We start from the raw sequence: 24,234 nt of genomic DNA, 5'->3' as shown, positions 1-24,234 counted from the left end.
TGCTAAATAACTTCCATCTTTCAACTTGAGATTTGAATTATTTACACAGAATCCCTTAAAATTGCATTTTATGCAGTTATTACTAATTAGTTATTACTTTTTTGCCAGACCACGTAAGCGGAGCCAGCCAAGAAGAGCGAATGTCTCTGAGTGACTGACTGCCCCATGTTAAATAGAGCCTCGCCACAGACAAAACAAATTATGCATTAGGATTTTTTCAGAAGAGACAAAAACTTTGCTGGCTACATCCTTCAATAGCTGTGTTATAGTAAGCCTGAAATAAAACTATTTACAGTTATATTGAGACTATTTTTGGTGCATATTCTAAGTATGCATCCATGTATGCTTTTTGGGGTAATATACAGTAGATCACAAGACCTAGCGCAGTAAAAGAGGGGGGGTTTCCAAGATTCTCTCATCCTTTGACCTAGACAAAAAAGTCAGTTATTGTCCCCTATATTGACTGATACAGTAACTATCATTCACGAAAGAAAGAAAACGAACGTTGTTGTTTGTCACAATACAGAGGTCATTGAGGGTAGAGAAACCTCCTCTTGGCACTGAATGATATAATAACCATGAGAATGGATGGCAAGGCACACAAAGGGTAAAGATCATACCATTTTGGCATGTATTGCACAGAGGAAGAAGTCCAGGTTACACTGAAGAAAACAAAAATCAATTACCATACAATGTTTAAATAAACAAATCATATATTAATGTATAATAACACTGTAAAAAAACAGTAACAGACAAAATAATAAAAATAACTAAAATTACAATAATGACGTCCTGTACAATAAATCATAATAAATCATGTCTGTAAATGAAAAACCATAACATTATATCAAACAATGGATACACTAAACTATAACACTATAATAACAACATAATAAGAAAGTTATTAACAAGGACATTTACCTCCTGAAGCAGCAATCCAGGGAACACCACCTATGTGACCAAACATACTGACATGCCTTTCATCTGTCCCCATAACCTTTAAACGATATGCCCCTGCTCATTAGCCCTACCCAATTCTAGGGGAAAACTACACTGTTACTCAATCACGTGTGAACATAGAAACAAAATGCTTGGTCCACTAACCATTTTCCAATATCTTTCCATGCTCCCTATCCATGTTCTGGTCCCGATGACCTAAAAGCTCACTTAGAGTCCACTGCCCCCTATAGCCACCTTCTACCCTGTCTACCCTATACTAATGGACTTTCCCATTATGTGACATGTGTTCCATTATGCAACTCCTCCCTTGAGCTCGCCTATTTAGCTCCAGCAAACAATCATTTCAGTTTCAATACAACCTGCCAACATGTGAGTAGTCTGCTGGATATGAATGAGGTGTGGTTTAGCCAATAAATGTTTCATCATAAATTCTTCTACCTTGTTCTTTGTGATTCCATTTGTATTGTGATTTATTCAACCTGTTAGCCTTTTAGCCTGTAGCCTTTACCACAACTAGATGTGCACCCCCAGCTGTACGGTTTACCAGGCCAGGATCAGAATCCCTTTGCAGGCTATAGCATTGCCATGCTTTTAATGTGACCTAACTGGCCGAGCAGTGGCTGGAGAACGACTCAATGCCACATTATGCCATGAAATAAAACAGCACACAAATTAATTTCACTTAATGAAAAAGTCAGTTATCGTCACCTATAATGATAGTTATTGTATCAGTGTCATTCACGAATGAAAGAAAAACAAACATTGTTTGGCCATGAAATGAAAGCTTTGGCAGTATAAAGTTAATCTTCAGTCTTTCGAATGTAATATTTTGAATGTTAAGTGTTGCAATCCAGTTATACTTGTTGTTGGTTGGTAAAACTGATTAATTATGTATTCATTCTGATTAATTCTGTATTCATAAGCACAATTTACCAACAATCATGACTGAGCATGCAGGTTACCGATCTACCCTACGAGACCAGGTGCAGCACAACGAGACAGGCAGCGTTATGAGACTATTTGCACCCCTCAGATACCTTCAGATATGACCATGCTCGTTAACCTGTATTTGAAGTGTTGCATTATCTTTTTGCAATCTCTTTGAATATCATCAATACAAACAAACATGTGTTAGTATTATCCCTCTATGAAATAATAAAAAGAAAAGTGGAAAGTGAAAGGGGGAAAATATTCTTATTTATATGTATATTTTTTTATAAAAACAAGCAAAAGACAGTGAATAGCTCTAAACCAACCTGCAGAGGTCAGAGTTGAACATATATAGAGTCTCATTCTTGGTGATGATTGGATGAAACGAGGCTCCATTTGTTCCATTGATCATGTTACACTCATCGGTGGTCCACCAATTAAGAACACTGAAAACAGAGACACACCCAGAAATAAACACAATGTCAGTGGAGGAAAATAACACAGGTATCAGGCTAAATGGGTTCTGTCTACAGTTATATCCAGATGTAATGGCAACCTTGATAAATACAAGCAGAAAAAGTCTGTATTCAATAATCTGTCTGTATAGTCTGTAGAAGGAAATAAGCTAAATTATAATTTTCCAACATGTAAAATATATTTTTGTTGCATAATGATTCAAGAGAAGAGAATCAACCAAAATCCTCAATTAATTTCCCCAAAAATGAAATGCCACCCTTGTTGTGCTTTGTGTACCTTATCCTTGCAAGGGTAATGGCATGGAGCCATTGAAAGGGGCAGTCAATTAATACAGACCAATTCTGAACAAAGAAAGTTTCACCGATCAAATTAAGAAATCATAGAAATCATCATTATCTTTGCTGGAGGAGAGGACATTTGTTTCAAAGGAATCAACCAAAATTACACTTATTATTGGGACACTTTAACTAATAAGTATATAATAAGTATTAATAAGTATAATTTTGGTTGATTCCCTTGAATCTTTAATGAAGCATATGTCAGGTCCAGGCAGGGGACCTCTAGGCATCCTTATATCACCTGGGGGCCACAGTCATCTCTGTGTTGCAGTTTTGGATGTCCCCAATTAGAGGCAGCTACTGCTTAGTTTCCACATAGTGTGGATTGTTTGTGCCGAATGCCTCATGTGCCATGCGTTTCTGAAAGAGCAAAAATAAAAGGAATTTACTCGCTCTGTGCCTCATGACCTTCACCAGGACAGTTACAATACATACAAATTGGAAAGGAAAAATCACAATTTGCAGAAATAGGGCCGGGCCCGGGGTTGGGGCTCATATGCGAGCGCCTGGTGGCCGGGCCTTTCCCCACGGGGTCCGGCCGGGCTCAGCCCGAAGGAGCGACGTGGGGCCGCCTTCCTGTGGGCTCACCACCTGCAGGAGGGACCATAAGGGGTCGGTGCGTAGAGGATCGGGCGGCAGTCGAAGGCGGGGGCCTTGACAACCCCATCCCTGGACACGGAAACTAGCTCTAGGGACGTGGAACGTCACCTCGCGGGGAAGGAGCCTGAGATCGTGCGTGAGGTTGATAGGTCCCGACTAGAGATAGTCGGGATCACCTCTACGCACGGCATGGGCTCTGGAACCACACTCCTTGAGAGAGGATGGACTCTGACCCCCTCTGGAGTTGCCCATGGTGAGAGGCGGCGGACTGGTGTGGATTTGCTCATAGCTCCCCAGCTCTGCCGCCATGTGTTGGAGTTCACCCCGGTGAACGAGAGGGTCATTTCCCTGCGCCTACGGGTCGGGTATAGGTCTCTCACTGTTGTTTGTGCCTACGGGCCGAACGGCAGTGCAGAGTACCCGACCTTCTTGGAGTCTCTGGGAGGGGTGCTGGAAAGTGCTCCAACTGGGGACTCCATCGTTCTACTGGGGGACTTCAATGACAGTGACACCTGAAGGGGCGTGATTGGGAACGGCCCCCCTGATCTGAACCCGAGCGGTGTTCAGTTACTAGACTTCTGTGCTAGTCACAGTTTGTCCATAACAAACACCATGTTCAAGCATAAGGGTGTCCATCAGTGCACGTGGCACCAGGACACCCTAGGCCATAGGTCGATGATCGACTTTGTCGTCGTTTCATCTGACCTGCGGCCGTATGTCTTGGACACTCGGGTAAAGAGAGGGGCGGAGCTGTCAACTGATCACCACCTGGTTGTGAGTTGGATCCGATGGCGGGGGAGGAAGCTGGACAGACTCGGCAGGCCCAAGCGTACTGTAAGGGTCTGCTGGGAACGTCTGGCCGAGTCTCCTGTCAGAGAGACCTTTAACTCCCACCTCCGGCAGAGCTTCGACTGGATCCTGAGGGAGGCTGGAGATATTGAGTCCGAGTGGACCATGTTCTCCACCGCCATTGTCGAAGCGGCCGCTCGGAGCTGTGGCCGTAAGGTCTCCGGTGCCTGTCCCTGAACCCGGTGGTGGACACCGGAAGTAAGGGATGCCGTCAAGCTGAAGGAGGAGTCCTATCAGGCCTGGTTGGCTTGTGGGACTCCTGAGGCAGCTGACGGGTACCGGCAGGCGAAGCGGACTGCAGCCCGGGTGGTTGTGGAGGCAAAAACTCAGGCATGGGAGGAGTTCGGTGAGGCCATGGAGAAGGACTATCGGCTGGCCTCGAAGAGATTCTGCCAAACTGTCCGGCGCCTCAGGAGAAGGAAACAGTGCCCTACCAACGCTGTTTACAGTAGAGGTGGGCAGCTGTTGACCTCAACTGGGGATGTCGTCGGGCAGTGGAAGAAGTACTTCAAGGATCTCCTCAATCCCGCAGTCACGTCTTCCATTGAGGAAGCAGAGGATGAGGGCTCAGAGGTGGACTCGTCCATCACCGGGCTGAAGTCACAGAGGTAGTCAAGAAACTCCTCAGTGGCAAGGCAACGGGGTTGGATGAGATCCGCCCTGAGTACCTCAAGTCTCTGGATGTTGTGGGGATGTCTTGGCTGACACGCCTGTGCAACATCGCGTGGCGGTCGGGGAAAGTGCCTCTGGGATGGCAGACCGGGGTGGTGGTCCCTCTTTTTAAGAAGGGGGACTGGAGGGTGTGTTCCAACTACAGCGGGATCACACTTCTCAGCCTCCCCGGGAAAGTCTATGCCAGGGTACTGTTATGGAAATTTTGGACTAAGGTGCATTTGAGAAATGTCTGTCTTTCCATTGGCTGATATGTAAATCTGTACTTTGATTGTGACACACGTCTGTATAATATCAGAGGATTATTAGGTATTTGGGCCATGCCCTCCTGCCTAGAAGAAGGATGTATTCTTTGTCGTCCTATACATGTATGAATGAGTTACTAGTTAAAGATGCCGAGAGGGGTCTGGTGTTTGAATAGGAGACATCCTTGACCGGCACGGGTGGATTAGAGGGGTACTCGTAAATCTGTATAACCCTTTAGTCTCTGTTGACTATCCAGACATTGTGTCTCCTCAGGAGTTGAGAAGGATAAGGTGGGGGGACAGCCTGCCCTTTGGGTAAACTCTTGTGACAAGACAGATGGCAGCATCTTACCACACCCCTTTTTCTATGTAATAAATACGGATTGTTCATGTATTAGAGACTCCTCGGATGATTATGTATGTAAGCGTTTGACGCGTCTCTCTCATTTGCAAATGATTTAATAAACATGTGAAATTGTGCCAAGAGAACTTTGTCTCTGCTTCTTACACCTTTAAGAGTGTAGATACATGGAATTTCCATCACAGTACTGGAGAGGAGAATACGGCCGATAGTAGAACCTCGGATTCAGGAGGAACAGTGTGGTTTTCGTCCGGGCCGTGGAACAATGGACCCTATACCCTCTACGGGGTACTAGTGGGTTCATGGGAGTTTGCCCAACTTCGGTCGTACAGGGACCTGACAGCCCTTAGCAAAGGACCCAGGACCCCATATTCCCCAAGCACCCTCCACAGGATGCCGCGAGGGACACAGTCGAATGCCTTCTCCAAATCCACAAAACACATGTGGATTGGTTGGGCAAACTCCCATGAACCCTCCAACAGCCTGTAGAGGGTATAGAGCTGGTCCAGTGTTCCACGGCCCGGACGAAAACCACACTGTTCCTCCTGAATCCGAGGTTCTACTATCGGCTATATTCTCCTCTCCAGAACCCTGGCATAGACTTTCCCGGGGAGGCTGAGAAGATTTATATCTCTGGATATTATCTAATTTGACGTGTTCATAATTAATAGCCGACCAAGTAGGCTGCAGTCACAGTTAAGTCATTCCTTTAGATCTACGCACAAAGCCGACCTCTTGATGTTAAACATGGAATATGATCCATTCAATGTTTCATACAGTGCCTTGCGAAAGTATTCGGCCCCCTTGAACTTTTCGACCTTTTGCCACATTTCAGGCCTCAAACATAAAGATATAAAAGTGTAATTTTTTGTGAAGAATCAACAACAAGTGGGACACAATTATGAAGTGGAACGAAATTCATTGGATATTTCAAACCTTTTTAACAAATAGAAAACGGAAAAATTGGGCGTGCAAAATTATTCAGCCCCTTTACTTTCAGTGCAGCAAACTCTCTCCAGAAGTTCAGTGGGGATCTCTGAATGATCCAATGTTGACCTAAATGACTAATGATGATAAATACAATCCACCTGTGTGTAATCAAGTCTCTGTATAAATGCACCTGCTCTGTGATAGTCTCAGAGGTCCGTTTAAAGCGCAGAGAGCATCATTAAGAACAGGGAACACACCAGGCAGGTCCGAGATACTGTTGTCGAGAAGTTTAAAGCCGGATTTGGATACAAAAAGATTTCCCAAGCCTTAAACATCCCAAGGAGCACTGTGCAAGCGATAATATTGAAATGGAAGGAGTATCAGACCACTGCAAATCTACGAAGACCCGGCCGTCCCTCTAAACTTTAAGCTCATACAAGGAGAAGACTGATCAGAGATGCAGCCAAGAGGCCCCTGATCACTCTGGATGAACTGCAGAGATCTACAGCTGAGGTGGGAGACTCTGTCCATAGGACAACAATCAGTCGTATACTGCACAAATCTGGCCTTTATGGAAGAGTGGCAAGAAGAAAGCCATTTTTTAAAGATAGCCATAAAAAGTGTCGTTTAAAGTTTGCCACAAGCCACCTGGGAGACACACCAAACATGTGGAAGAAGGTGCTCTGGTCAGATGAAACCAAAATCGAACTTTTTGGCAACAATGCAAAACGTTATGTTTTGCGTAAAAGCAACCCAGCTCATCACCCTGAACACACCATCCCCAAAGTCAAACATGGTGGTGGCAGCATCATGGTTTGGGCCTGCTTTTCTTCAGCAGGGACAGGGAAGATGGTTAAAATTGATGGGAAGATGGATGGAGCCAAATACTGGACCATTCTGGAAGAAAACCTGTTGGAGTCTGCAAAAGACCTGAGACTGGGACGGAGATTTGTCTTCCAACAAGACAATGATCCAAAGCATAAAGCAACATCTACAATGGAATGGTTCACAAATAAACATATCCAGGTGTTAGAATGGCCAAGTCAAAGTCCAGACCTGAATCCAATCGAGAATCTGTGGAAAGAACTGAAAACTGCTGTTCACAAACGCTCTCCATCCAACCTCACTGAGCTCGAGCTGTTTTGCAAGGAGGAATGGGCAAAGATTTCAGTCTCTCAATGTGCAAAACTGATAGAGACATACCCCAAGCAACTTACAGCTGTAATCGCAGCAAAAGGTGGCGCTACAAAGTATTAACTTAAGGGAGCTGAATAATTTTGCAGGCCCAATTTTTCAGTTTATTTGTTAAAAAGTTTTAAAATATCCAATACATTTCATTCAACTTCATGATTGTGTCCCACTTGTTGTTGATTCTTCACAGAAAATTACAGTTTTATAACTTTATGTTTGAAGCCTGAAATGTGGCAAAAGGACTAAAATTTCAAGGGGGCCGAATACTTTCGCAAGGCACTGTACCAACAGCTGACTTCTCTAGGAGGCCTCCAACCGGCCTTCACTACCTTGCCTTTTCCTCGCTAACGTACGATCACTGGTAAACAAAATGGATGAAATACGACTAAGAATAATTTCACAAAAATGCATTATGGATTGCAGCGTAATGATTTTAACGGATCTTAACAAAAACATACCTGACAATGGAATTTGAGCTAGAAGGGCAGATGCATGTTTTTGTTGTTGCAGGAGATTTTAATAACTCAAATCTGAAAACTGATTTTCCCAACATCCAACAAAATGTCTCCTGCCCCACCAGAGACAAACACTAGACCATGTGTATACAACATTCTGGAGGCTTACAAAGCCATTCCCTCCCCTACCCAGGACAGTCTGATCACCTTTCACTGTTTCTTCTCCCTAAGTATATACCCCTCATTAAACGTGTGAAAACATCAGTGAGGAGTGTCAAAGTGTGGCCAGAGGAGTCAGACTCACTTCTACAGCACCAGTTTCCACACACAGACTGGAGTTTGTTTGCCACTCAAGCCACTCTTGACTCCCATACAGACAATGACACAAATGCTTCTTCCGTTCTGGATTACATCAACATCTGCATCAAAAATGTCACCACCCATAAACAAAAAGACCTTCCCCAAACAGGATCCATGGATGAAAAGAGGTCTGACAACTGTTAAAGAACGTAATGCTGCATTCAGATCCAGCGATTCAGAGGCCTACATCTCATCCAGGGCCAACCTGAAAAGGGCATCATGATGGCTAAAAATGACCACAACAACTCTGAACCCCAACACATCCAAGCCATGTTTTTTGGCCGGCAGGAAATCCAAGCCATCACAAACTACCGGCCAAAGAAGCGTACCCCCCCAGCCAGTGACATCTCCTTCACCGACGAGTTAAACAGGTTCGACGCACGCTTCGACAGGGACAACTAAGAGCCCCCCCAGCTTCAAATTCCTGTGTCCACATCTCCAAGGATTTCTCCTGGACCCTCAACACCTCAACCCTGGTCAAAAAGGCAAAGCAGGCACAGCAGTGCATTTTCAGGAGGCTGAAGAAGGCACATCTGTCTTCCAAGATCCTTGTGAAATTATACCACGGCACAATCAAGAGCAGTCTGACTAACTGCGCCACAGTGTAGTTTAGTCTGTGTAGGGCGCAGAGCATCAGAGACCCTTCACATCCATGCCACAAACTGTTTGCCCTTCTGCCATCAGGCAGGTAGTACAGGACTCTTCGTTCCCGCACCAGCATGCTCAGGAACCGTTTCTTTCCATCTACTGTAACCCTTCTGAACTCTGCGACCCATCACTAACCATACCAACCCGCCCACCACTTAGTACTACCTCTCAGGGACCTTGTTGCACTACTCCTTTGTACTACTGGACTCTGACAATGCCTTGCAAAGTCTGATAAGGAGGTTTTCAGTTGTTACATGTACGTGTCTACCTCGGGAACCTCATTGCTGTGATCACTACATTTCAGTTGTAAGCCAGTTTGCACCTTCCATTCGCCTGCACTGCACATTTAGAATTGCCATTGTACTTTTTCCGTTGTTACATATACATGGCTACTTCGGGAACCTCACTGCTGCTATCCCGGCATTGCAGTTGTACAGACTACCATGCACCTCCAATTTGTTTGATTCCACAGTCAGAATTGCACTTGCATTTGCCTCATCGCACAACTATTCATTCCCCACTTGTACACAAATTATAATAAATACTTAATTTATAATTTTCCTCCCCTCCCCTATTTCCCTTCATTGCACATTTAGAATTGCCATTTGTACTGTAAACTATACTTAATACTTTTAAATATCCTGCCCTTTTCTACTTGCAGTTCTGGTTAGATGCTAACTGCATTTCGTAGTACTGTACTTGTACTGTTCAATGACAATTAAATTGAATCAAATCTAAAACTCATTAGATGGCACTTCACCTGCTGGACAAAGACACCAAAAAGATGACGCCCTAAATATGACTATAAGACCCCATAAATAGATACTACTTACAAAGCATGTAGAGGTCTGTAATTCTTATCATAGGTACACTTCAGCTGTGAGAGACAGAATCTAAATCTAAATCCAGAAAATCACATTGTATGATTTTTCTCTAATTAATTTGCATTTTATTGCATGACATAAGTATTTGACAACCTACCAACCAGTAAGAATTCCGGGCTCTCACAGACCTGTTAGTGTTCTTTAGAAGCCCTTCCTGTTCTCACTCATTACCTGTATAGGCAAGCAGCTTGGTAAGAAGGCAACAACTGTTGGCGCAATTATCAGAAAATGGAAGAAGTTCAAGATGACGGTCAATCTCCCTCAGTCTGGGGCTCCATGCAAGATCTCACCTCGTGGGGCATCAATGATCATGAGGAAGGTGAGGGATCAGCCCAGAATTACACGGCAGGACCTGGTCAATGACCTGAAGAGAGCTGGACCACAGTCTCAAGAAAACCATTAGTATTCACACTACGCCGTCATGGATTAAAATCCTGCATCTCACGCAAGGTCCCCCTGCTCAAGCCAGCGCATGTCCAGGCCCATCTTAAGTTTGCCAATGACCATCTGGATGATCCTGACGAGGAAGGGGACAGGACGACTGCACCGTATTGAGGATAGGATGGATGGGCGCCATGAATCGTGAAATCTTGTGATTTTCTGGATTTTGTTTTAGATTCTGTCCTCTCACAGTTGAAGTGTACCTATGATAAAAATTACAGACCTCTACAGGCTTTGTAAGTAGGAAAACCTGCAAAATCAGCAGTGTATCAAATACATGTTCTACCCACTGTACGTGTAAAAGTCCCTAAACAGGACGGAACTAATACTGATGCCGGAGCACGTGTTGGGGTTATCAACTATCTGATAGCCACCCTATTTTCACAAGTGGATGTCTCCTTGGGTGATCGTTTAATTAGTCAGAGTAGCAACACATACCCATACAGAGCCATTATAGAGAGCATTCTGAATTATGGATGTGATACATTAAAAACTTTTCAGCTGGTTTGTTTTACAAGGACGCCGCAAGTCACATGGATGCAGGAGAGACTGATGGACTCACGAAAAGGGCTGCCTATTCAGCGGATAGTACCGCATTTGAAATGGTGAACCAATTTTCATCTAAGACTAATTTCTATGTTGTGCTGGCATGCGACCAACTACCATGGGGCCAGTCCAAGATGTTGCATCAATGATGATTGTTAATACACACCCAAGCAATCACCCCCAGGAAGCAATGGCTGGCTATTTACATAAAGGACGATGGCATTGGAAGGTTTTATGACAGTTTTGGAAACCCCCATGATTTTAAGAATTTTCCCTAGTCAATCAATGCCTTTCTGCAAACCTGTGAGAATGTGGAATACAGTTCAAAACAAGTACAGGACATGGTTTCAACCACATGTGGTCAACATTGTGTGTTCTATCCAAAGACAAAAGGTCTGAGTTATAAAGATGCTATGTCTTTTTATGTTGAGAATTTACAAGAAAATGATGCCCTAGTCTTAAACTTTGTAGCTAAGATGAACCAGAGTAAACGTGATAAGCAAATGTTTCATTGCATACAACATGCTCAATCGTGTGAATCGTTTAATTTGTGTCATGGTTGTTGAAGAAATAGAAAAGCAAATCATGTGTATGTCAACTTTATTATTCAAAAATAAAACCATTTGTAAAACCACATCAATGTTTACATAGTATTTTTCCTACAACAATTATTCAAGGTAAAACATACACTTCACAATGAATCACAAATGATTAAGAAAAAGCATAAAATAAAACCACATTAAAATGGAAGACATTTTGTGGGGTCTGTGGTAGGGGGTACAAAGAAAGCTTTGGTTGGTTGAAAACCAGTTGTGGGTGGAGTGACTAAATCATCCATTGTGTCGCCAGACGTTAGTTTATACAAATTGATTTTACGCCTTACAAGCGCATTTGGAATAGTTGTAAAAGCCATGGCCTATAAAAACACTTCAACGGCCTTCTATCGTCAGCAATTTTACTGGTTGCTCTCACAATTTTAACCAGTTCCAACAGGTGCGAGCCCTTGATTATCTCTCGCAGGCACATTATCCCAAATGTCATCAACAAGGTTAACATTTAGGTCAACAGTTTGCTTAGTCTCAGTCCCGTTTACTAACTGATGTTGTGGCACCAGAAAAAATGTCTGCGCATGATCCATGTTGTTTAACCCTGTATCGATGCAATTAGATTGGTTAGAAGTGGGAACGGCAACACTTATTAATGGTAGTAGAAAACCTCCAGATTGGTTGATGGTTTTTCTGTACCTTGCGACTGAAGTGTTCTTTCTAGACATGTATATCATTTTGGCTTTTTGTCTCATTACTTTTCGGAGCTGCGATTCTGTTAAGGGTATATTTCCGCACCTTAGATTGAGCGCAATTTCACAGAGATAGAATGAGGTTGGTGGAGACGTATTCAAAAAAAAAACTTTTAGTTGACTTGCCGCTGTCTTAAATATCTTCAAAAGTGGTACATTTCTAGGAATCTGTTCAGACATGATCAAACTTTCTTAGGAACATACATGACAGGCCACTCCCCTGATAATTACCCCTTTCTCAGACGGTAGTCTTCTGGTGTTGTAGCTTTAAAGTCAATAAGTAAATAACCAAAAGGCGGATGTGTTGCATCTTTAAAACTCTCCATGAAGAATTGGGAAAGACCGGGGTATATCTGTCTGCCTAAAATTCTAATCTGCTGATTGTCGCGGGGCTTTTTAAATAAGATGAGGTAGTTAGTGTTCAAATTAATAGTTCTACTAGTTTTGCCTTTAACAAACATGTTTTGGACAAGGCAAATTGCACTCAGTTTTCACACAATATTCACCCCACCGTAACCTATCTCCATCTCCAAACTCTCTGATGCACTTTTCATTAAATCGTCAATAATTAAAAGTTTGTTTTTCTGAATTGGTAGCAGATTGTCATCACACAGCGATGTTGGTAGACCTTCTATAAAAGTAATCTCCCTCACCTTCAACATTTCGTCATACAGCGGTTGCCAACATGAATAAACCCTGACGATATTTTGAATTTCTTTGGAGAAAACAACGTCAGCATTATCCAACAACATCTTCACAAAATGTGTTTTACCAGAGTTACTGGGGCCACTAATGGGTGTAAACAGTTGAATGGGTGTTGAAGTCGCGGGTCAAAACCGCTATCCATCCTAGAATGCGGTTTAGTACCCGTAAGGCCTTGTGCTGTAATCAGGGAGCAGTGCATGCTTGTTGTACTCAACTCTGAAATGCTTAGACACTACTCGGTTTCTCAATGCGAATGTTCTTTTATCTCTCGCAATTGTGTCTGCATTAGCAAGGACGTGATCATCATCACCACCCTCGCCCCGTACAAAGTTATCAACCAGTCGTGTTAGCGTCTCCAAGTTAACAATGGATGTGTTGCAGCTGTTGAGCGTAATGCCTTTTGCTTTAAGACAGGTCAGACCTTTAACGGTTTTGTAACCGTATGTCTTTGGCCCACCACTAACAAATTCAGCGATGCTGTCACCATCCGGTAACTCATCGGTCAAGTCACCCAAGAATGGCCGCAGTGGGGGCACCCAATCCCCATGGCGTGTGACAAAGATCACTGAATCAGTGTCTGTGTAGAGTACACGTCTATCCAACTTCTCCAAGAGTGAATACAACTTGAGTCTAGCATAAGCGGTTGTGAACACAGCAACAAATATTTTGCTGTTACGTGGTTTGATTGGTGTCTGTTTTGTGTAACGCCACTGTACTATCACAACTGTGTCTGAGATGAAAGAGAAATAACCAACTTCTATTTCCCCGGAAAAAAGGTATTGGCTTAACTCCTCTGGATCTGTAATTAGCATTGTGTTCTTAAGGTTAGACCACTCACCCATCTTACCCCAAAGACTGTTCATTGCCAATTTACCCAAAGATCGCCTAGCATTGTTTACAACAATGATTTCCTTATCAAGCTGCACACCCTCCTTTTCATGATATTCACGGATATACTGGTCTTTCACATCATCGTCAAACACAGATGGCGGGAAGCCGCTAGCTTCCTGTTTGTGCTTCAGGAATGTTCTCATGTAATCTGTAAAAAGATAATCTGATGTCCTGGTGAAATCCCAGACTTTGAATATTTTCACAATGCGATAACCTTTTTCAACAGCCTTAACCAGCTCAATAGAAACCCAGGTACCAGTTAAAGATCTTTCTGAATCAGTATGTGAACAATCAGTTACCTGGCCTTTCGGTGGACACACCGTAGCCTTAACAATACCAAAGTAGGTGTCTAGCGGTTTGAAATCTTGAAAGATTATGTCTGGATGCCCAATCGGATAAGTCTTTGTCTTGTTGCAGAATGGGTAAACACTACAGACATTGTAATACTAAATAGTCTCCCCTTCTCGAGACGTAAACGTCAAATGAATTGCGTTGATACGACCGCCAAAAAGAGCATCCCGAGGGTCAAGGCTCTCTGGAGCATCAAAGGTCTTCAAGAAAGCTTTGACATTTTTGGATGTGTTTTTAAGCTGATTCCTCTCACACTCCCATATGTATTGAACATGTATGTTGTGTTCTTTTAAAGCCTCTAGCTTTGTCAACCATTGCTGGTGCATCAAACCGTACTGCATCTTTGTCACCAGATTGATGCTTGCTGAACAATGACACTTTGGGTGACCATGCCAGAAACAGCCTAGAAATGCATAGACTGTGCTAAACCCATCGCGTTCAGCATATCTATCAACGTAGCAGGCACCGATTTTCACTTCACCCCTGTTCAGGGCATGCTGTATTGATATATTTTCATCAGAGCAATCATAATTGGGTCAACACCCCCACACTCCAGGAACTTGAGTCTGTAGCGCATAAAACCCTCTCTCAAGATGACCACATCATTCACACAGTAAGCCTTTATTTCATCCTGCATGACAAAGGGGTCTGCAGAAACAGTTGCATACCATTGCAAAAACTCATCTTTTTCTTTAGCCATCATGGTATTCACACCGTAGTAATGCGGATCCGGATGGGGGCCAACATAGTTCTCATTCTCCTTGATGTTAAACTTTTTTATAATCCTTAAAACCCTTAGCACGTGGCAAGGCCAACAGCTTCATCGGTAGGAAGCAATGACTATCAATGTATCTCTTGAATGTGCTGTCTGTACAAATCATGAGCTTGCTACAATTAGCAATAAGTGTTGTGCCAATACCATTGTTAGCAAAGTACTGCATCAAGATGTAACCATCGAAACATTTAGAGTTGTGTGCTATAAATGTGTAGTTATTATATTTCAGTTGTCTAAACTTTTGGAAAAAAGCAGCGACACAACCATCTCTGGCTGAACACCACGTCTCATTATCAAAGCTTACTGCGCACACAAAATGTGCAATGTGTACACCATTCACCAGATTGGCAATTGTCTCAAAATCATAAAATATGTAGCGCTCACTGGGGTACTCAGCCTTGGAGGGTTTTATGAAACACTGATGATTCATTTCAACAGACAGATCCACGTTACAATTGGGACACATGTTAGCCGTGCACTTGTGTGCTTTATAGTTGGTAATACTAACATTGTAAGGACGGCCGCAATCGACACAGTATTTCTTCGGGTCACACCGACTAACCCAACAATCCACAATTTTGTGGTGCTTCAAGCGTTTATGCTGTCTATAACAAAAGTCTGAATAACATATCCGCTTACAGTCTGGGCACTGCTTTGTGCTACAGGGTTGGGTATGACAATGAAGACAGACGCTACAGCTATGTTTACAACCATGATCACCACAGGTGTTAAAACAGGTATAGCACCAGTCACAGACATATGACACACCAAGAAAACCCTTCAGATTCATGATACCATAGAAATGGTTATCGTGTAAGTACATAAAGACGGTTCTAGGGTGGGTGTCCTCGCTGTTTTGAAACTTGGTAAAGTGACCATCCCGTGTTCAATGAAAGACAACAATTTTACACCCAGTCACTTCATCAAACCGAACAATATCTGTGAATGCCACACAATCATCTAACGCTAAACCAGCGCCCATATGTAACTCAGGACCACTAACCAGGGCCTCAGCATATGTGTAGTGCAGGTTCAACATACCCATCAAACAAACGGAAAAACATGTAGAATCATTATTCACAGCCACATATAAATGCCTTATTTTTTACTGATTATCTGCTCTATCAACAGTGTTTGAGCTTTACGTCGCGGGGCACCACCCTCATAGTTTTTGACAATTTGTACCACCAGCTCTAGTGATTCTTCAATCATAATCTCAGCATTACTCTGCATAACACTTTCAAGTAAATTACCAAACGTGTGTTCATTATATTCATCCTCTCTCATGGTCACATGTACGGGAGCTATCAGAGATTCACCAATCAACTCAATCTGCAGATGATCACCAGGCCCGTGTATAAAGTCTGAAGCTCTAACAATCCAAGTATCCAAGCCTGCCATAATAATTGCATAGTGTGCCAAAATCACCAACTTCACCAGTATTTTGTAAATGTATCATCTGTCATAATTCAACATTGTCAAATGCATTACGTTGTGTAACTCTAACATCGCCATCACTGTGTGCATCGGTGTGTAACAAAGTAATGGTTAGTTAATTTGTATTTTGGGGTGTGGTTGGTTGATTATGTGTAGATGTTGTTGGCTGTTCTGTGTCTGGTCTGTTGTTAGCATCATCTTTCGCCAATGCTCTAGTAAATAACAAGCTACTTACAGGTTAAAATATTCCTTGTTTAGCCACACCCGTGTGGTTAATTTTGGTTTTTTCCTGTATAGGATAGGCCACGTCACTAGTTGCTGCTTTTTCTTTTTTTTTTCTTCTTTTGAATTAAAACATGGATTATACCATTCATTACAACTCTGCGGCTGTGTCTTACCGCAACCTGATTCGTGACAGAATGAACCACCTACAAGAGACATGGCAGAGATGGACGGTAAGGGAACTCCTTTGTAGGAAGAGGAGAACCCCTACCGTCCCCCGCTGCAAACCTGGCCAGCTCAGTGCCGACCCCGGAGCAGGTCCGTGAGTCAGCCCCAATAATTGTTTGGGGGGGGGGTGCTGTGGGGACGGTCGGAGGAACCCGAAGCGCGGCTGCCATCCCCAGAGGCCTTCCCGGAGGTTGGGCGGAGTGAGGACTGGTGGGGCTTTAGGGACCCGCCGTACTGGTTCTCGCCGTCAGAGGAAGAGTCCCCGGCCAGCTTTGTGCGGCCAACGCCTGGCTTACATCCGGTGCCAGCCCCAAGGCGACGGGTGTTTCCAGTGCCCCAGGAGCCACAGCCAGCGCCCCGCGCTGACCAGGGGCCGCAGCCACCAGCTCCTCTCGCTGCCCAGGGGCCGCAGCCGCCAGCTCCTCTGGCTGCCCAGGGGCCGCAGCCGCCAGCTCCTCTGGCTGAACCGTGGCCGCAGCCGCCAGCTCCTCCCACTGCCCAGTGGCCACAGCCGTCAGTTCCCCCCACTGCCCTGTTTTTGCCACCGCCAGAACCCGCCGAGGACTGGCCGCCGCCCGGGCCCGCCGGGAGAGCCGGCGGAGGGGCAAGAGCCGGCGGAGGGACAGGAGCCGAGAGAGCCGGCGGAGGGGCAGGAGGCGGGAGAGCCGGCGGAGGGGCAGGAGGCGGGAGAGCCGGCGGAGGGGCAGGAGGCGGGAGAGCCGGCGGAGGGGCAGGAGACGGGAGAGCCGCCGGAGTGGCAGGAGACGGGAGAGCCGGCGGAGGGGCAGGAGACGGGAGAGCCGGCGGAGGGGCTCTCTTTATGGGGACCCTATTTATGTTCCTTGTTTAGCCACACCTGTTTTTTCCCTGTATAGGATAGCCCACGGCACTAGTTGCTGCTTTTGTTTTGTTTTGTCTTCTTTTGAATTAAAACATGGAATATACCATTCATTACGACTCTGCGCCTGTGTCCTACTGCAACCTGATTCGTGACAGATTCAAATTCTGGATAAAACGTAACTATTTAGTTCTGATGATTGTTGACGTTTGACAACCAAATATATTGATACTTTTTCTTACCTGTCCGGTAGAAACAGCGTTCTCGTTAGTTATCGCAGCTCAGCCGTGAGATCACGTCATATCATTTTATATATTAATGATAAACTCATCCGCTTACATATAAACGCTGTCTATTGTCACCATATTGCCATTAATCTGTTCAACATTTAACAAACACAAGACCATAATACAGCAATCAAAAATGTGATTTCACGAGTTGCTCATTACAAAAATGCAACACATCTTACCCAGAAGTCACGGCATCCGCCCATAATAACACAAATTGGTTATTACAGTTTTTTAACCAACATTGCCTATTATGAAAACAATCTTGCGTTGATCCCCTTTGTACAATTTCTAAAGACGCCTTTACATATGTTTTGATTATCTGAAATAACATATATTACCCTGTCAACGATTCACCGTTGTTCATGCAAATTTATACGCAACGTTCCGGGTAACTTTGTAACGTTTTGCCATATAATGCAACTTAAAAGTTAATGACGACTTAAAACAACCATTTTTATTACAAAATTCACCATTGCACATACATACACACACGTACCAAAATCCTTGTTTTTCTTTTTAACAATATTTTAAACCCCTACCGCGACACAATCAACCTATACATATTGTCTGGTTGGCCCAGGCCATGACCGTTCCTTCAAAATAATAGCATTGCTCATGCGATGTTTGTTTGCTGTGGTGTTGTGTTGGACTACAAACCGTGAAACACGGAACATTTTCAACCTGCATATACTACAGTTTGTAATACTGGTTATTAGGGAATCATTACTACAGGGCAGATCTGATCTCAAGGCCCATCTCTTGTTAAAAAGAAAAATGGGCTGAAACAACCCCTTCTTTATTCCTTACAAAATTGCATCCCACACGTGATTCTGTGCTTGTGGAAAAACACCTTGCTACACGCACATTGTAAAACCCACCAGTTGTATGGCATCTGTTGCACCACTTGTCATTCTATAAAATCCCGGGGGGTTAAAGAATTGCTGGACCCTGTCACCCTTTTGTTGAACACCAATCATCTTGCCGCTGACACAACACTTATTTATTGCCTGGGAATTGAACATTCCGGAACCCTAAGACCCATTTGTTAAACATCAAACATAACCCACATGTTATAACACTAGTCTGGTTTGCTCATCAGGCGTTGTAAAACATCAAACACGGATACATCAATAGTACCCTAACACACGCCATACAGGAAGTCCATACGTCACAACGGAAGTCTCACCCTACAAATCAGATGTCCCGCCCACCTGTCACATCAATCTGGAAGTCCTGCCCTCCAGGGCCATAAATCACCATTCTGACAAATGATTCCCTACATTTACTACTGTAACAGTATGGACTCGAGACAACATGGCAACAGAAAATAAGAAACAGTCAAACTGATATGACTTACCTTTGACCTTTCCACTGATCTATAACAGCAAAGTCCTGATAATCCTGTTGACCAGTCAGGAACACATACTCCCCATCATCTGAAGCATTTTGCTGAAATACAAAGATACACGCACTGTGAAACATCCATGTGCTGTTATTTAACTGTCTGTTAAACAAAATAATTTCCATTGGTGGCTGGATCTATTCAGATCTAAAATAAATGAAAGTCCTCTATTCAATTTCACATTCATCAGATGACAATCCTTTAATCCAACTTGTTAGAAAAAAAGCATTTAGTAGTGAGGAGCCAAACCTTGTAGAAGAGACCAAATACATCATTCAATGTAGGTTGGAACTTTTTAAGAGCCTTGAGCAGACCATCTTCATAGCCCCAAAGTAGCTCTCCCACAGTGTGTGTAGTCATTAGGTTTTCATTGACCGACTTCATGTAAGCTGATATGAAATTGGCTATCAATGGCATGTCCTTGAAATCTTCCATTACAGTCTGGAAAAAGAGAAAGAAAAAAAGAAAAATAATACTCAAGACTAGAAGAATAGGACTAATGCTTTTCAAGCAATAGTAATCTCATTTTAGACAGTGGTACTGACTTGACCTGTTCCTTAAGATTTTAAGTTTTGATTGTTTGTTGCACCCTACCATGGCCGGAATGTTGACTGTTCTGATCAGGTCATCCTGTAAGCCTTTAGACATGTTGGGCTGGAACACGTAGGTCTTCACATTGACAGCAGATACTTTGGTTCCGTTCTCCAGGAAATTCACTCTCTCCATTGGCCGAAACTCCCTAAGCAAGAAAACAGTTCAGATCACAAGGGTACACGTAAGAAGTCTGTTTAAGAAAATATAAGAAAGGTCATGCAAGGGAATGTCAGATAATGTTTATAAGATGTGTATGGCCAAATAACCTGATATCATAATTGGAAATCGCATGATAACTGAAACAGGGTGGTACCCAAGGTATGGACAAATTTAGGCTTGTCTCAATGGTCCTTGAAATGTAAATGAATCTGAAAAAATCAACTAGTGTTTGATCTTTATTGTTTCACTTAGAGCTACAAAATGGGTCTACTTAGCCCCACTAATTCGTACAAACAGGTGACAAATTAAAGGAAAAACCTGAATGAGTGGAGGAACAAAACAAATGTGGATGATTTCATAGAAGTGTTCAGTGTGTTGCAATTAACATTGTATCATGCACTGTGGCATGTATAAAAATGCTGAGCAGGCCCAGTTGACCTCGATTGTGGATCAAGGTGGCACTAAGAAAGGATCAAATTGATTTGGAAAGTGTCTCTTTAAGGTTGACAATGCCCCATCCACACTTCACAAGGGGTCACTGAATGGTTTGATGAGTATGAAAATGATGTGAATCATATGCTATGGCCATATCAGTCCCCAGATCTCAACCCAATTAAACTCCTATGGGAGACTTTGTATCAATGGGTTAAACAGCTCTCTCCACCACCACCATTAAAACAACAAATGAGGGATTATCTTTTGTAATAATGGTGTTCCATCCCTCCGGTAAAGTTCTACAGACTTGTAGAGTATTTTTCAAGGTGCACAATAGCTGTTCAGCGGCTCATGGTGTCCAAACACCTTACTGAGGCTCTTTAGGTCGGTTTTTCCTTTAATTTGTCACTTGACTGTATGTATATGACTGACACATCAGTAAATTTTTCCACTTCCTCCAATACTATGATGAGTTCATGCCCAGCTCTTCAAGCACTGCTTAGCCCAGCTTCTCTTAATTATTTGCGGCTTAATTAGTGTCTCTCAAAAGTATTCGCTCCTCTTGAACTTTTCCACATTTCATTGTTACAACACAAAATCAAAATGAATTAAATTAGGAGTTCTTGCCACTAATCACCACAAAAAGTCCATAATGTCTAAATGGAAAATATAATCTACAAATTAACTACAAATACAAAACAGAAAATAATTGATTGCATAAGTATTTACCTATCAATATTTGGTGGAGACACCTGCAGCAGTAATTACAGCCATTCATCTAAGTTTCTTCCAGCTTTGCACATCTGGTCACAGCAATTTTTGCCTGTTCCTCATTTCAAAATTACTCAAGCTCTATCAACTTGGATGGGGACCTTTGGTGAAGAGAAATGTTGAACTCTTTGCACATATTCTCAGTTGGATTGAGGTGCAGGCTTTCACTGGGCCATTCGAGCACCTTCACAGACTTATTCAGAAGACACACCTGTGTGCTTTGGGTCTTGCTGAAAGATTATTGTTCAGGTCCTGTGAGCTCTGGATCAAGCATCCTCGTAACATTATTCTCAACAATGCTTTAAATTAGGGATCTAATTTGAGAATAACATATCAATATTGGTCTCATTAGAGAATAGAATATTCTTTCACATGGTAAACTTCAGCTGAGATATGATGTGTTTTTTTCTTTCACCATTCTCCCACGAAGGCCACTTTTTTGAAGAACCCAGGCTATTGTTTTTGTATGCAGTCTCCCACCTCAGCAGTGGAAAACTGTAACTCTTTTGGAGTTGTCAGAGGACTCTTGGTGGCCTCTTATTTACCTTCTTGCCCAGATACTCACTTTAGATGCCCTGTTCTAGTCAGATTCACAGTAGCGCTAAATCCTCCATTTCTTAATAACGGGGACTATACTACAAATTATATTCAATGCCCTGGAAATGTTCTTATAGCCTACAACTGATTGGTGCTATCAACTGTGACACCTCTGAGAGCCATGTTTATTACACCTGAAAACATGTGAAATACCTTTATTGCAATTAGGTGTACTCCATTCCACTAATTATATGACCTCAAAGAAAATGTGTTGCACCATAGCTCATTCAGGTGTCAGAGTTGATTACTTATGCAATAGATTAAAATTGTTTTAGAACAATTTGCAAAAACTCCTAATTAAATCCATTTTGACAATAAAATGTGGAAAACTCCAAAAAGGGTCAATACTTTTGACAGCCACTAACCCTTTGTGGCTAAATACTACATAACTACACCCAGTGTATTAGTAACCAAAATCCAATATGCCAGTACTGCATAATGGATTTTGAAAAAGTTATCAAAAAAATATTCACAACTCAAAATAGTCTCTCACCTGTATGTGTAAGGTCCAACTTCTATAACGGCAGGTCGCTCTCCTTTCAGTATTTCTGAAGGGTTGGTCACATTGAAAAAGTAGAACTGCATGTATACGGGAGCCGGCGGGTTTTCCCACACATTAAATGCTTGAGTTCCATTTCTGAGCACAATCTCCTATTGGTCAAATTGCATAAGATTAAACACAATTGACCAATATCCAAAGAACACAAAAACTTAGTTATGGGTTAGGGTGTTATGATGAAATCAAAATCACCCATGGCTATTCACTGAAGTACATGTCAACTTGTGTTTTTAATAAAAACGTAAATATGTGTCGTCAGCACTGCAGTCCACATACCCTAATGGTTTGGATTTCATCTTACGTTTTCAACTACTTTTTAACAAATCTGGCAACCAGGGTGTAGTTAGGCCAACGGTGAGTTAGCTAACTAGCTTTGTAGAGTACTGTGGCTGATTTAGCACTACAAACTAACTACTGCTGAACCTAGATCCTGTGGCTAATGAAGCTAACAACAGTACTGTAGAATTCAGACTCTTCTCGTCGTTGGTTTACACATGAACCAGCTAGTTAGATGACTAGGCATTGCACGCTCACTACAAGCCTAGTCCACCTCTGAACTGTTCATACGTATGCCTACAACTCCGTTGTCACTTAATTATGTTGTTCTGTACAGCCAAACGTGGGTAGGAGAGCAGAAAACGACTCGGACACAGACTGGCTAGCCGCTATCAAAGGCTAGCTGTAGCTGGCTAGGAGATGTAGTAACAAATTCGTAACTCACCTCTTTAATCTTCGCATAAAGGACGTTTTGAAACACTTGCAATAGCACCATAACTATGCCTGCTATCAAAATTAGAATGGAAAGCACTCCTGTGCTGTAAACACAACATGATTTCACTGACATGGTTGTTGTTCAAGTATACAGTACGACCAACGGAAATAAATATAGAAACAAAAAGTAACTACTTCTTAGCCTTCACCTATTACAACCTGGCACTAGTAACTACGTTTTTTACGTTTGAGATTGTTGGTTATATAGCAACGTGTCTAAAGACAGTGAATTATTTTTGTCAACGAGATGTAAACAACTGTGACGCATGCGCAAGGCGCAGGGAATGCGTGAACTTCAGTTTACGTCGGAAAATTCAATGATGAAATTCAATGATGATAGTCACTCCATGCTAGATCACCAACTCCTGTAGGTTCTAACATGCCATAGATGGCTACAGCCTCTCTTCTCAGTCAACACCAACATGTTTGTGAAATTCAAACAGCTATTCTATTATACTGGCAATTATGAGTTAGGGATTTTGGAATCATATTAATTCGACTTCTTTTTAGAGAAAGGAAAAAACGTGTAACGTCTCTGTTCCTCCACTCCCAACTGTCCGTTGGAAGAAGAGGGACAGCAAAGAAGATTATCATCGTTGTGGTAGGAGTACGACAGGGGCGCAGAGTCGAGGAAAAGGGTATAATCCATGTTTTAATTGAAAAGAAAGACACAAAACAAAACAAAACAAAACAAAACAAAACAAAACAAAACAAAACAAAACAAAACAAAACAAAACAAAAGCAGCAACCAGTGACTTCAGGTATTCCATACAAAGGCAAAACCAAAATGAACCACACGGGTGTGGCTAAACATGGACCATAAATAAGGTCCCCAATTGGAGGCAACGATCAACACCTGCCTCCAACTGGGAAAACCAAAAGGATTGGAGGTGCCACCTCATGTCCTGACTATGCCCCCAGCCCAGCGCAGAGATGGCTAGGGGCATCGCCAGGACGTGACAGAGATCTAGTCTTTCAGCGACCAAGATCAGCAAGATCCACAAAGGGCTCATCACCTGGTCAGT

The 24,234-nt window shown here is 42.9% G+C and overlaps 1 protein-coding gene across 4 annotated transcripts in view; it reads right to left on the bottom strand.

Annotated features, from left to right (window-relative positions):
* scarb2c (scavenger receptor class B, member 2c) overlaps window positions 1-23,824 on the bottom strand; it is a 71,287-nt gene extending 47,463 nt beyond the window's left edge. For 2 of the 4 annotated variants that reach the window (XR_827437.3, XM_010865265.3), the window contains exons 1-6: window positions 23,160-23,822; window positions 22,373-22,530; window positions 19,918-20,062; window positions 19,573-19,764; window positions 19,279-19,370; window positions 2,217-2,336 (exon numbers count right to left, since the gene is read on the bottom strand). Coding sequence is in view for 3 of the 4 variants with exons in the window: in XM_010865265.3 (XP_010863567.2) it covers window positions 2,217-2,336; window positions 19,279-19,370; window positions 19,573-19,764; window positions 19,918-20,062; window positions 22,373-22,530; window positions 23,160-23,282 (830 nt within the window). In the remaining variant the exon portion in view is untranslated. Of the gene's footprint in view, window positions 1-2,216; window positions 2,337-19,278; window positions 19,371-19,572; window positions 19,765-19,917; window positions 20,063-22,372; window positions 22,531-23,159 lie in introns of all 4 variants that reach the window. The other 2 variants (XM_010865264.4, XM_010865266.3) reach the window with 1 other exon arrangement.
* Window positions 23,825-24,234: the final 410 nt, after the last annotated feature.

Source organism: Esox lucius, chromosome 14 (assembly GCF_011004845.1).
Source record: "Esox lucius isolate fEsoLuc1 chromosome 14, fEsoLuc1.pri, whole genome shotgun sequence".
Taxonomy (NCBI): Eukaryota; Metazoa; Chordata; class Actinopteri; order Esociformes; family Esocidae; genus Esox; species Esox lucius.
This window is presented reverse-complemented; position numbering and strand designations above follow the sequence as displayed.